Here is a 13,960-nt window from a genome sequence, read left to right as displayed (position 1 = left end):
CAAGAAGGAAAGGGATTGAAATAATAGTGTCTAGCAAGTGCTGATCATTATCTGGGGCTCCTTTATCCCTGAAAACTCCTGTCCTATTAGCTTTCTTGCTACTCTTCTTAAGTGGGCGAAGACACACAGTGTGCAGCATGCTTTTCAGCTAACCATTTTCAAGATGTAAGCACATTTGACAAAATTTGTACATGTTGGCAATGTACATTATTATCTTTTAATTACGTAAACACTGTGAAATGATTACCAGAGTCAAGTTAGTCAACATGTCTGTCATATGACATCATATACCCATTGTCTGACATGGTTTTCTGTTTCTATTTGATGTAGTAAGAACATGTAACATCTATTCTTGTGATTTTACATATTCTCACTACAGAAACACAGCAAAATATATGTGAGATGATAGTATGCTAAGTAACCACTATATATATGTATGCATGTCATAATGTCATGTTGTGCTACACACAAAGGTAATTTTTATCATAGAAAAGTAAAAGTTAACAATGTATTCTTTTAGCAATTACAAGTATATAGTGCAGTATTACAGTCAGCTTATTATACATTTCCAAAATTTATTCATTGTAACTCGAACTATTTATCTTTTTACCATCATCATCATCCCATTTTCCTTCCCTCTATTACCCTTTCTTCCAGCCACACTCCTGTCAACCATCATTTACTCTCTGCTTTATGAGTTTGACATTTTTTAGAGTCTACACATTTTCTTGCCATGCTTATTTTACTTAACATAATGACCTAATCTTTCTGAACCTTTCCTTACTCTGTTGAATATTTGAATCACAGCACACTTGGGAGTCAGTGAAATCTTTCTATTCTTGGACCTTAGTCGAGAAACTCCTTCATGTCTTTGTTCACTCATGTGATTGAGCATCTGCCTTAACCTTTGCACAACTGCAAGAGAGAAATACTGGAAAAATTAGAAGCACATTATTTCTTTTGTAATCAAATTTAAAACTTTCCTTGCTTCTTTTTCTTTTTTGAGTAGGCATCTCATGAGAATGAAACCTGAGATTGTCTGTGAATGCATGGTGGTCAGTTATAAAGCATGGATTGTATTTACTCTCAGCTCACCCCCCCCAACCAAAGATATCAACAACCACACACACACAAATATTCACCAAAATCCCCTTCTTTCCCCATGTGATATCCTTCCTGATTCTAATCAACAAATTATTATACATAGTTCTTTTTTCTAAAAAAAATTGTTAAGTATTACCATATCAACCACTATATTAGTGTATGTGAAGGCCTGCAACCCTAATAACCCGTAATGATTTGTTGATAGAGTTAAACACAATCTTCACATAAAACCTTTAACATGCTTTTGGTCCCAGTTTGTAAGGAGTTTGAATATAGAAAATCAGAGATAAGAAACTTCAGTGGCATAGCTTGGGTATGCAATGCTCTCATGTAGGAGTTATCTCCACTGTTTGCTCTTTTCTGTGTAGAGTGAGCTACCTGTTATTTTAATGAGCTTAAATGGAATTTGTCACCATAGCTCTAGTTTTAGTATCTTTTTCTGAAGAGGAGGGGGTCTTTTAAAGAAGCCAGTTGTCAATCTGGTTTATATATTTAGCCCACAGTACTTGTAAATATCTAGACAAAGCATACTGGTGTAGCCCAAGGTTTATTATGTAGCTCACTGGGTTAGCATGCCCTTATGAGAGGCTTGAGTCTGTATAGCTGACTTCTTTGCTCTCTTCTTTATTTTTCTACATTCATTCTATATTTAATTAGTTTTAATTTTCTTGTTTTTATTTCTTCTTTGAGAATTTCATATAATGTAGTTTGATCATATTCATCTCCCTTACCCAGATCCTCCAGAATCCTCCTCATTCTTCTGTAACCCACCTTTATGTATGCTTATCTCTCAATCATCCAGTAAATTTATGCTACCACATTTTCTTGGATGTGTGGCCTTCCACTGAAATTCAGTTGACTTACCCAGGGTCACACTTTTTAAAAAAAAGCAGACCATCCCTCTCCCACTAGCTATCAACTGCCAATAACTCCCTAGCTAGGAGTGGGACCTCATGCCCCCCTCCCCTCTCCATGCTGTGATTTGTCTGGCTTGAACGTGTGTATGTCTTGTACAAGCTGCCATAACTGCTGCCAGTTCACATGTGTCCCTGCGCTGCTATATTTGGGAAACAGTTTCCTCATGGTCATCCACTGCCTCTGGCTCTTAGAGTCTTTCCACTGCTTCTGTAGTGGTCCCAGAGCCTTGGGAGGAAAGGGTAGGACCTACATTGAGTTAGTTTCTTGTACAGTATGTGCCCCAAAGGTAAAATATGATCAGCAATAAATACTATTATTATGGGTCAATATTGACTATTGAAAGTCAAAGTTATCCATTTTAGCTCTGAATGGCCTTGATGAAAATTTTATTCTGGCACTGTGAAATTAACATTTGATTTATGTGGCTAGAATTATACAAATTTGGTGTTTTACTGTATATTCCTCCTGAGTAATTTTTGATAATTTTAATGGATGTTATGGATAGCATAACACATTTCTTATGTCTTTTCTACATCTCTAACCAGAATTGGACTTGGTCCATAAAAACTTAAGTATTTAAATGCTAATTCATGCTATTTATTCATGGCAACTTTATCTAGTACATTAGTAGATGTTGATGACATCAGTGCCTTGGCAGTTGGAAAAAGAGTATTATGTAGCTCAAAGATCAATTACTAAATCAGTGAAAATTTTAATGATTAAATATCTTTTAAGAAGCTTAATTTCATCTGATACTTGTAAAACATATCATGAACACAAATTTTCTATCTACAAGTGAACATTGTACATACTCATTTCTTACATGACTCAGGATCTTCCTGTCAAGTGAGCACATGGATTCACTGCTAATGTATATAATTTGTAACATTCCAACCCACATATCATGTTAGGATCTTACAAATTGATATTTAAATTTCTATACCTTGTTCTCCATCATACTTAGAAACCTTTTCCTACTCAATTATTATTTTTAAATTACTAACATTTTCTTCTATGGCATTTAAAGTTTTATTCTTCAATTGAAAAATAGGTGGACTCAGATGTGATGGTGTATATCTGCAGTATTAGCATTTGTGAGGCAAAGCCCTGAGGATTGACAGGAAATCAAGGCCAGCCTGAGCTACATAGCAAGACTATCTCAGAAAGACAATATATGAATAAATAAACGCTAAGTCCATATAGCCTCTCTCCTACTGTAGGAATTGAAGGTCCAACTTTCATTGTATCTGAACCCTTTAGTAACTATTCCAAGCTTCTGTCACCAGTTTAGAATGTCATGTTCACAATGCCATTCGTATTGTGTAATGGAAGAAATGTTCTCCTACTCTTTTTTTTTTTCAATCTAGAATTTCTGTGTCCAAATAACACATGTAGGCATCTTAAGTTCATTCTGACTTTTGATATTTGTTTCCTCTACCCTTTATGTTTTTGACAATGGAAACAGTCATGATAATGCCTATGTGCATTGTTCTCCATGATGCTTTTTGGACTTGAATATTGACATCAAATTGTGAAAGTCTGTGTCAATATGGTGTGAACAAAGTGACTTCCTTCAGTTGTCCTATGATTTTTTGTGCTAATACCACAAAATCTATCAGATTTCTAGCTTATTTTGTTGTAATGAAAGGATATTGTTGGAATTTTTGAGGGTTTTAAAAATGTATTTGTAAGCCTTATTTAATTTTACTATCTGGGGCTGGAGAGATGTCTTAGAAGTTAAAAGCACTTGCTGTTTCTGTAGAGAAGACCTGGGTTCATTTTCAGCACCCACATGGCAATTTATAACCATCTGTAACTCCAGTTCTAAGAGATTTAATGCCCTATGCTTGCTTCTGCAGGCACCGGGTGTACAGGTAGGTGGTGCACATACAGGCTAAACATATATACACATAAAATAAAAGATTAAAATATAAATAAATAAACCTTGTTATCCACACTATAGAATAAGATTTTATTCAGTTTGTGCCAAATTGGTTTAAACTGTTGGATTTCAATGCATGTTTGCTGAGTACCATAGATCTTTATAGCATGCACATCTTTGGCAAGTCTGCACTTATTTTTTTTTATTTTAAAATGGTGACATTAGTACTAATTTAATCAGGAACTTAGCTCTTGGAATTCATTAATTCCTGTACAGTATTTATCATGACATTTGATATAAATCAAGTATTTAATGAATGCTTTTTCAGGTTAACCATATGTGCCCATACTTGTAACTTAGATACAAAGCAGCCCAGTGAGGTTTTAAGGTAAAGGTGGAGACCATGGGTCTGTGAACTGTTCTCTTAACTCTATGGAAAATGAGCAAGCTCCATAGGGTTAACTGTACACTTGACAAACTATACACCATGTTGGTCTACAAAGAAGATTTTACAAAATCTCCATGTGTGTTTAGATTAGCAATTCAAGATAGTAATGACAATTTCCTTTGCTATTTATCAAATGTCTAATGAATTTGAGAGTTTGATAGAACAAGTATTTTCTTCCTGTGAAATATGTGGGTATGCTTTTCCTCCTCCTCCATATCAGGAGTTATGACAAGAAACATGATGCTGTCTGCTTTCTGTAATGAAGAGCTCAGTCTCCTTTTTCAAACTGTCTTCCTTTTGCAGACCCACTCTGAGGAGAGGCCATTTCAATGTGATGAATGTAAAGCCTTGTTCCGTACCCCATTTTCTCTGCAAAGACACCTGTTAATCCACAACAGTAAGTCCCAATCTGGGCAGCTAAGGACAGATAGGGTTAACTCCCACTGTGTTCTTAGACCCTTTCAGAATGTAGACAGCACAGAAATGCACTGTGAATTGTTAGATAATATGTTTAAAGCATAAAGAAGATGGATTGCCATTAACTATTTTATGAGATATTTTATTTTACATCTTCCCTTCCCAGTATTTATACTTTGTACGTAAAAAGATACCCCACACTTAGTACGCTTTGAACATTGTTTTGAAACACAGACTTTTATTCCCTTTTAACTATGATGATTAAGGAAACTTGTCTACCTCTGTAAAAGTGGGAGTTGTGTCACAGGTCAGGGTTTTATTAGCTCACAGGCTTAAAGTCAGAATGGGTCAGAGTACACATCTAATCCAACATCTGTTTAAGGAGAAATTGAGAATACTGAGTCTGCCAGGAGCCCAGTCATTTAAGTAGGGGATCCTAGACACTTCATCCACGTTTCTATAGGCAGACACCTTTCCTACTTTGTGTAAAACGTCTGATTTGTGTACTTATTTTGAGAGGTAAATTTTTTATTATGTTCAATGTAGACACACATCTTTTAAAAATGTTATTTGTGAAGTTCCTACTGCTGCTTCAGTATTAAATTCCAAATACAAGGCATTGTGACAATCAGTTGTACAAAGTGTTAGAAGGAAGTTTCTCTGCTCAAATTAGGGTCTAATATGAAAAATAATAAAGATCTTAGAATTTTGTACATGTTGGTGATGATCATGAGGAAGGAAGCTGCTTCCTGTTGGAAAAGACACCCTGTGTTTCCAGTCCAGGTCAGTCACTATATAGCTAGCTCTGCAGAGTGCTTAGCCTAACTGTACATTTACTCATAAAGAATAACTTCGTCATTAAAGAAAGAAGTTTGTTGCACAGCAGCAGAAATCATTATGTTAGATAGCTTAAGGGATGGATGGATTTTAGAATAGGCACTTAGACAATGAACTCCATTCATCCTATTAAGACATAGCTGAATTTGGCTTGATGCTAAGGCATTTTTATGGGAAAAATCAAATTTTGTTTCACATGGCAGGAATGAATTTGTACCATCAGTAATCAGATACTTTTCATGTCACCCTCTTGGTTCTCAGCAACTTCAGAGGAAGGACTGAAGTGGCTCGTGAGACTGTTCTGTGTGCTCTGTGGCTGAATGGTGATGAGCAACACACGAAGAGGCTTTCTGAAGCTGCACTGTGGTGTCTGGCCAGAAAAGGCAACCTCTAGAATTTAGGGATTAAGTAAGCAATGTAAGGTGCAGATAGCCATCAGTGAAGACCAGTGAGTTAAAACAGCAGGAAAACCAGACTGGCTAAAGCAGAAAGAAAAAGTACTTGGTCTTGTTTCACACAGTGTTAACGGTACAGCTAGTTTCACTTTAAGACATAAAACGTGTTATTACAAACACACATCTTTGCCATAGACTAAAATATCAACCATTTGTCTACTTAATTGGGTTATTACTGCTCTGTTTTCTACACTGAAAATCAAAAAGACATGTCTCTGGCTGGCTTTTAAGTAAGAAGGTTAGGGGATATTCTGACCGAATTAAGACAGAGAGTCTGATAGAAGTAGCACCTCAGAATTGGGAAATTCTGTAATTTTAAGGCAAAGAAATCTGAAATCCTGTGTGTGTGGCTTGACTGTTGACTTGTCTTCTAAGGTGAAAGGACGTTCAAGTGTCATCACTGTGATGCCACATTTAAAAGGAAGGACACGTTAAATGTTCATGTTCAAGTGGTCCATGAAAGACACAAGAAGTACCGATGTGAGCTCTGCAATAAGGCCTTTGTTACACCATCAGTGCTCAGAAGTCATAAGAAAGTAAGTGGGAACTTCATCAAGGCAGAGTGCATTGTAAGGTTAAGGGTTATGGGCATATATATTGACTATCTTGTGACAGTTTTATATCAACTTATGACATGCTCATTGGCAATGACAATTATATGATTATGTTAACTATCCAAGAAATACCTGTTTTCTCTATTTTTCAGAATAGTCATTTTCCCATTAAATGGAACCTCCAAGTTATTTGTATATTTTGTGTAATCTTTAGCCTTACTGACAGGTAGGCTGAGAAAATATTCAGCAAGACTCTCCATTTTTTAACTATGTTCACTTAATACAGAAGGTTTATTCTAAAAATATGAATAGCACCTCAGGTAGATTGTTGTGGTTGTTTGTTAGTTTTGGTTTTTTGAGGCAGGGTTTTTCTGTGTTGCTCTTGGTGTCCTGGAATTCACTATTCAGCCAGACTGGCCTCAGACTCAGAAAGATTCGCCTACCTCTGCCTCCAGAGCGCTGGGATTTAAAGGCATGCAGCACCACCACCTGGATAGGTAGTTTTTATAGAACTAATTCAAGTGTTTGCGGTTTCCTGTTATACAACAGGTGTTTGATAGATACTAATTCAGTTCAGATGAGATAGTTTCTTTTGTGATTTCAAGATTATCTTTTTGTATTATGCTAATTAGATCAATATATCAAGCAACTTGAGTTTACTTTTATACTTCATAAAAATATATAACATTATAATAAATGCATTTTAAATCTCTTTAAAATGACAAGGCTATTTTATGACAAACTCAACTAAATTTCCAAAGTTGGTGGTGCTAGAAAGTGGTAGATAAAACCTGTTCACCTCCATATGGACAGGAAGCAGGAAGGGAGAATATAGGAAGAACCAGGGCAAGATATATTTCTAAGGATGCCCCCGCTAATGACAAACTTCAGCCTGTCCCCACCTCCTCCCTTTCCCCTACTTACTAATAAGGCCATCAGATTTGAATCCATCCCTAGATTTGTTCAGAGGCTTCATGATCTGATGGTCTGCAGAATTGCTTGCCATTTCACATTACCATTGAGGTCTTAATCACTAATCTCTCGATAATTCTTAAAACAACTAACTTGATGGTCATAGTTAGCTATTTGCAGACACTGCCTGTCAGGCTACTGTCAGAAAATATTCTCAAAGCAATATTATAATGACCACTTGGGTAGAGATCTGAAGAAATTGCTTCCTCCTGATCCCAGCAGCTGTCTATAGCCACCAACATTTTTATTGTTCTAAGTTTGAAAAGCCCTAATACTTCACAGATTGCTCCTGACTCCTCATTCACTAAAATGGTAGACTATTTTCTTTTTGTTTGTTGGTAGACAAACTAGTCTTCTGTTGAATACATGAGGCTTTAACATACTCTATCCTTCCTTCTAAAGCAGAGTCAGAAGTTTTGTTTGGTACTTTTCATTTGTTTGTTTATTTATTTGGTAGTGATTGTACCCAGAGTCTCCTGCCTGGTAGGCAAGTATCCTAGCACTGAGTTGTATTCCCAGCCCTAGACACTGGCTTCTTTAAACTGTGATTTACAGGTACTTCTCTTTTTCTAGTATGATTATTTGTGCCTAGATAGTAAGTATGTGGAGACCAGAAATTCTCTTTCCTCTTGACTGCTCAGTTATCACCTGCTGATTTTCTAGGCCAAACTGGATGTGTAATGCTTTCTGTTTTGTGGGAAAATCTGTCTAGACAAGCCTAACATAGGTTATAGATGACTTTCTAGAGATTAACTCTGCCCTTCAGAGTGAAATATGCCCAAAGAATGTGGTAAAAGATTCTAAAGAAATGTTCCTTGGCAACCGTCAAGGGTAACTCTGGCCCGGTTTTGATTATCTGGTTTTGCTCCAAACACTGGTTTTATATAACTTAATCACGTTTAGTTAGACAAGGATTCAATAAAGGCTTAGGCAGTAAACTGCAGAATTATTTTCAAATTAATGCTAATGCATGCTTCTAAGGGATCTTTGAACCCATGGGATTATCCATGATAAATTGTTTAAAGTCGCATTGTGACATTAAATCATTTTAATGAAACATAATCCTGAAAAATACAGATTTACTATCGTCAGAGGTACTTAATCATCTTTACCAAAGTCTTTGTATTTATCATCAACCATTTTTATTCTTGTTTAGACACACACAGGAGAAAAGGAGAAAGTCTGCCCATATTGTGGCCAGAAATTTGCCAGCAGTGGGACCCTGAGAGTTCACATCCGGAGCCACACAGGTATGGAGAGTGACCTGGGGCTGGATAAACTGTGAGTGAGTGTCAGGACAGAGAGCATGCCTGTCCAAGGAGCTCCCAAACCCTGTTAGCCTTCTTCAGAGGACCATCCAAACAGTTTGTCCTGGAGAAGAGTTTCAGTAGTAGAATGTTCCCCAAAATGGAATAAAATACTGGTGTGAACACTTTGGTTGAGCTTTGAGTGTGACATTCAGGGTTCTGTTGGGTAGGGCTGGTGTTAGCAGCCTTACTTTGCACAGCACACAGAAGGGCTCCTCTTCATCCATCCTGTAACTCACACCAACTGGTGCCTTTTGGAGTTTAAAAAGTGCCTGCCATTCTAACTGAATTCTGTAGAGTAGTATTTCATGTGGTATGAGGGGACTGTGATGGGAGCTGATTCTTAAGGGTCCCAGACTCTTTCCTTTTGTTTTGCTTCTGCAATTTCTCCCGAGAAACAGAAGTTGACCACCTATGGTGAATAGCTAAATATTCTTGAAAGGAACTTGACTACAGTTTATCTACTGGGTAGACTAAATGATTTTCCTAGTCTTTCTGCTTCCAAATGATTTTTTACTTGTGTAAATTGTCTTCCAGGTAAGCAGAATGAAATTCATTGAGTTATGTAGCTGAAACTTTTTACTCAATGGCCATAATATATGACTTTTAAAAAAGTATTTCCCACACCCAGGATGGTGACTAGAGTAGAAACATTTTTTTGTGAATGAATAATTATTAGTTTAAGTAGATGAAAGAATTGACACTGTGGCATATATATGAAGGAAGGGACATTTGAGCATAATTTAAAAATTTGTGGACAAAGCTAAATGGCATGTCTTTAACTTGGTACTTTAGAATAGACAGTCACATACTTGTAAATGACACATAATGAGTGACAAGCCAAGTACTGTGTGGGAAGACTGTGGATACCAGGTTCTTTATAGAAGAATGTCTCAGAAGTTATCTAGGGAAATCAAGGCTTTTAGGACAAGGTTCAAGGGTGTCAAAGACATAAAGGTGGCCCAAAGAGAGGGAAGGTAAAGAAAAAGAACAGCCGTTCAGGGAGCAGGCGTCCCAACACACAGTCCCTGCAGCTGCCCTCTGACAGCAAGATATGCTGACTAGGGAACCATTCTCCAGTGGAATAGCATGGGTGGCCTTGGCCATCCTTCCTACTGTGAAACAGGGACCATGTGGAGTTGGGTCTGATAAAGGCAGCAGTGAAATCAGCTCTCTTATCTGTGCCAGTCATTCTTAGTAGACATTACTGTGCCACACTGAGAAAATTATTCCAGTTTACCTGTCTGCATGTATGTATCAGTGTGTTGTTTGTAGATGGAAGAAAAGCAGGCTATTTATAGGGCAAGAGGGTTATTTCTATATGTCAGAGAAGAAGCCTATAGTAAAACAACCTCTGAGACATGGCTGTGTGATTACATCAAGCCAGGTGCCATGTCTTTAAAAGCAAAGACTTTAAGGTGTAGGTTCCAGCACTGAAAAGATAGACCCAATCAACCAGAATGGGAATTTTCCTAATGACTCCATCCTTATGAATTGCTTGTAGGAAGAATGCATAGTAGAGAAGCATACATTGCTCATGCTTCACATTACTCTAGATGTTTTAAGTATTAATCTTTTTGAAATCCAAGAGTTTTATGTGACAAAGATAACAAATATGTCATGTTTGTACTGTTTTCTAGTAATATTTCATATTATGTATATTCTAAAGAGTATTCTAAAATCCTAATCATTTTGCATTAAATGTAACTTAATGTATATCTGACTCTGAGGCATGGTGAGCCCATGTGTATACTTGTGTGTGTGTGTATATATATATATACACACACATGCAGGGGAAGGAAAAGGAGTAGACTCTCTCAGTGTGTGTGTGTGTGTGTGTGTGTGTGTGTGTGTGTGTGTACAAAAAGCTATGTAACTGCTTATTTGTGTGAGTGCTTTCTTATCAGCATATCTTTTTGTTTAAACTTAGACCTGTTTCACAGTCCCATTCTGAACCCTGCTTCATGTCATTGGAATGACAAGTCTGTTCAGTAATAGCCTCCTGCAGAGTAGCTGGAGCAGTGTCGCAGAGCTGAGAATGTCTGACTAGAGGCTGGCGGCTGGGCTTCTTCAGCAATCTTGACATGGGTTTCTCTTCCATGTGTGAATAAACAGGATTTTATTGCCTCCTCGAAAGCTGAGAATCCACTTACCCCTGAGAACAGACACCAGGCCACTGAGTGCTTCAGTGGCTTCAGTGTACTTTGGTTTCAGTGCACACTTTGTGCTCTGACAGAAGAGCAGCAGAGCTCTTACTGTTTGGGATGTTACCAAATTATCTTTTTCTCTGCCTTTATGTTCCTTTGGATTTCATTCATCCCCTCTTAAATGCTGTTTTGCAATTTCTGGTTGTTGCCTAGCATGCCACCAGTAAAGGATCCCGTGTTGTTTATGGAATGGTCAGTGAAGTGTCAACACCTCCCAGTGAGTGGGTGCTTGATTACAGCAGGCAAGACACAGCTCCGTGTGCGCTGTGCCTGGCCGAGCAGGGCACACACTGCTGCTGCAACACCTTCCACTTGATGATTCTCAGGGACCTTTCTATCCACATCTGTTGACCACATTCGCAGTTTAAGCACTGTATCTTACTAGAAAATGTTAAAAAAAAAATGCTTGTTTTGTTGAAAATGACATTGGAAGTTCATTCCAGGTTAATATGCTTCTATAGAAAATAACTGTTATTTCCAACCATAGACCATTAGTGAGAATAAAAACATTGACTTGACTGTCTGAATTTTGAGGAGACAGATTTTCATATCTGTTTCTTCATTCATCCTGTGGTGGGTAGCTGGGGTTGCAGAATGTGCAGCAGTCCTGCAGAGTATGTTAATAGTATGATCAAATAATTTGGGGTATTATTTGCTACTAGACTAAAAATCAAGAAACAAACCTTTAGGTAAGGATTGCTGTCATATGCAACCTAAAATTATTTCAGTGACCCTTTTCTGCTGGGTCACTTTAAAATCTACCTGTTTGTGTTGTATTTGGATTGAACCTTTCACACATGAAGGATTCCGTAACAGGATGCACAGGTCATTGGGGAAACATCCCTCACTGAGTCCTGAAGCTCTCCACATTTGGTAATGCCATTGTCAAGCTCATCAGCCTGTCCATTCAGAGCTCTGCTTGTCTGTTTCACTTCTGGTGTTTTGAAGAGTTCCTGTTACACTGTCATACCTGAGCCCTTTCTTTCTCCAAATGACTCTTCTTAATACCCAGTCTTTGTTGTTTGTTCTTTTGCTTTATATAAGAAGGAGGATATTCCGTTACAAAAGCAGCAGGTCAGCTTTGAGCCTTTGAGACCAGTATCATATGCATTGCAAGAGGTCCCCATCCAGTTCCCATATTGAAAAGATGTTACTTGACAGTTAGGTTTAATAAAATCAGTAATCTTGTATGGGTATTCTCGAGTGGAAACTTCTTTTATTGCTAGTGTATGTGGCTGTGATGACTGTAGTGAGTAGTATGGAGTTTGAGGCCATTGCTCTGACCTATACCACTAAACCTACAGTTTTCCCACCATACTTTGCACCATTCATATACATGTCAACATGGTTAAAAGGAAAATTATTCAATAGCTTTATAAGGGAAGGGTTTTTGACCTTGTGTGGAATGGCTTTAGGTATCCCTGGGAATGCATAGGCTACATTTTGGCATTTTGAGAACTAAAACTCTAGATGGACATCCCAGTTTATGATAAATATCTAAGAATTCTCTCTCCCCATCTCTGTCTCTCTCCCCCCTCTGTCTCTCTGTCTCTGTCTCTGTCTCTCCGTGTGTGTGTGTGTGTGTGTGTGTGTGTGTGTGTGTGTGTGTGTGTGTGTGTGTGTGCAGAAACAAGAAGAGGCCTGCAAATGAGGACCCATCCAACAGGGGCCATCTGTATAACTGAGATCATTTCACTAACCAGGTTGATATGGCCTCCATCCGTTGCTCTACCTTTCTTGGCAATAAGTTCTCCATCTGCTGCTGTCGCTGAAACCTGCTGATGTACCTGATGTTGCCTTTGTTGCAACCAGCCAGTTAATAGGAGCTTTACCAGATCTTACTCCTGCTGTATTTATCTGTTTATTGTTTGGCTACCCATGTTGTGTTTATACAAAAATATTACATCTTTTCCAACTTGGGCATAAGTGTTACTGTATTTCAGAGCCTTACCCTAAAATAGTCCAGCAGGTGGCAAAAGATAGAACATTGCAAAAGGGCTCTCATAGTAATTCTTTACTGATGTTTAAAATTGTATAATAGGGGCTTTTGTCTTCTGAGTTTCTATTTGGATTAAAAACTCTCTAAGCTTTGACAGCTGCCCTACTGAGCAGAAGCAGGCCATAGTGTGTTTTCCACTATGCCATGTCTTCTTCCACTCCACTGTTGGCTTCAGCCTCACTGAGGAGAGAGCTGAATGGAGTCCATTCTGCTCAGCACTTACTAGTTGTATACTTTTGAGTAAGGTAGTTATCCTCTCTAGCCCATGTTTTACCTCAGAGGTTCTTGGTGAAGAATAAATGAAGTCTTGATTATAAGGCACTTGCTGCTGGTTTGCATGAGATAGTTGATATTGTAAGCAAGGGCACAGTGTAGCCACTGAACTGGACTACTATGTGGGCAGGAAGAAAGGGTTATTTGGGGAAATTCAAAACTGCCATGGCTATCCCTCAGGAGACAGAGAAAATAGCAAAAGGAAGTGTGCAAGCCAAAATAGCTTGGGAGCTAGCATGGGGACTTCACATGTGTTACTAGGAAACTAGAATCCCCATTGCTGGAGGTATTTGGTCACAGGGAAGGAAAGGGAAGTAATGGCTCTTCTTGACAGAGAGAAACCTGCTTCACAAGTTTCTGAGGGATGCTTAGTTTAGGTTTTTATTTGTTCGGGAGCCATCTTTCTGTTAACCTAGTCAGAATCCAGCCTTAGCTGAGCCCGGACTGTCACTTATGACATTGTGGCACTGTCATTTTGTGGGCCCACTTTGGATCTGAGAGTTATATCATAAGCAGTATCTTGAAAATTCTGTTGTCATACTAACACCAAAGTTTAGATTCCTTTTCCAAAGTCAAATAACTTTTAC

General features: G+C 38.0%; 1 protein-coding gene across 3 annotated transcripts in view; it reads left to right on the top strand.

Annotated features, from left to right (window-relative positions):
* The window catches only part of Prdm5 (PR/SET domain 5), a 151,671-nt gene that overhangs the window by 91,900 nt on the left and 45,811 nt on the right, over positions 1-13,960 (top strand). For all 3 annotated transcript variants that reach the window (XM_027430223.2, XM_027430225.2, XM_027430224.2), the window contains 3 exons: positions 4,656-4,749; positions 6,437-6,597; positions 8,744-8,837. In XM_027430223.2, the coding sequence (XP_027286024.1) occupies positions 4,656-4,749; positions 6,437-6,597; positions 8,744-8,837 (349 nt within the window). The remainder of the gene's footprint in view (positions 1-4,655; positions 4,750-6,436; positions 6,598-8,743; positions 8,838-13,960) is intronic.

This window comes from Cricetulus griseus, chromosome 8 (assembly GCF_003668045.3).
Source record: "Cricetulus griseus strain 17A/GY chromosome 8, alternate assembly CriGri-PICRH-1.0, whole genome shotgun sequence".
Classification (NCBI taxonomy): domain Eukaryota; kingdom Metazoa; phylum Chordata; class Mammalia; order Rodentia; family Cricetidae; genus Cricetulus; species Cricetulus griseus.
Note: the sequence above shows the minus strand (reverse complement) of the source record. Positions and strands in the feature narration are given on the sequence as shown.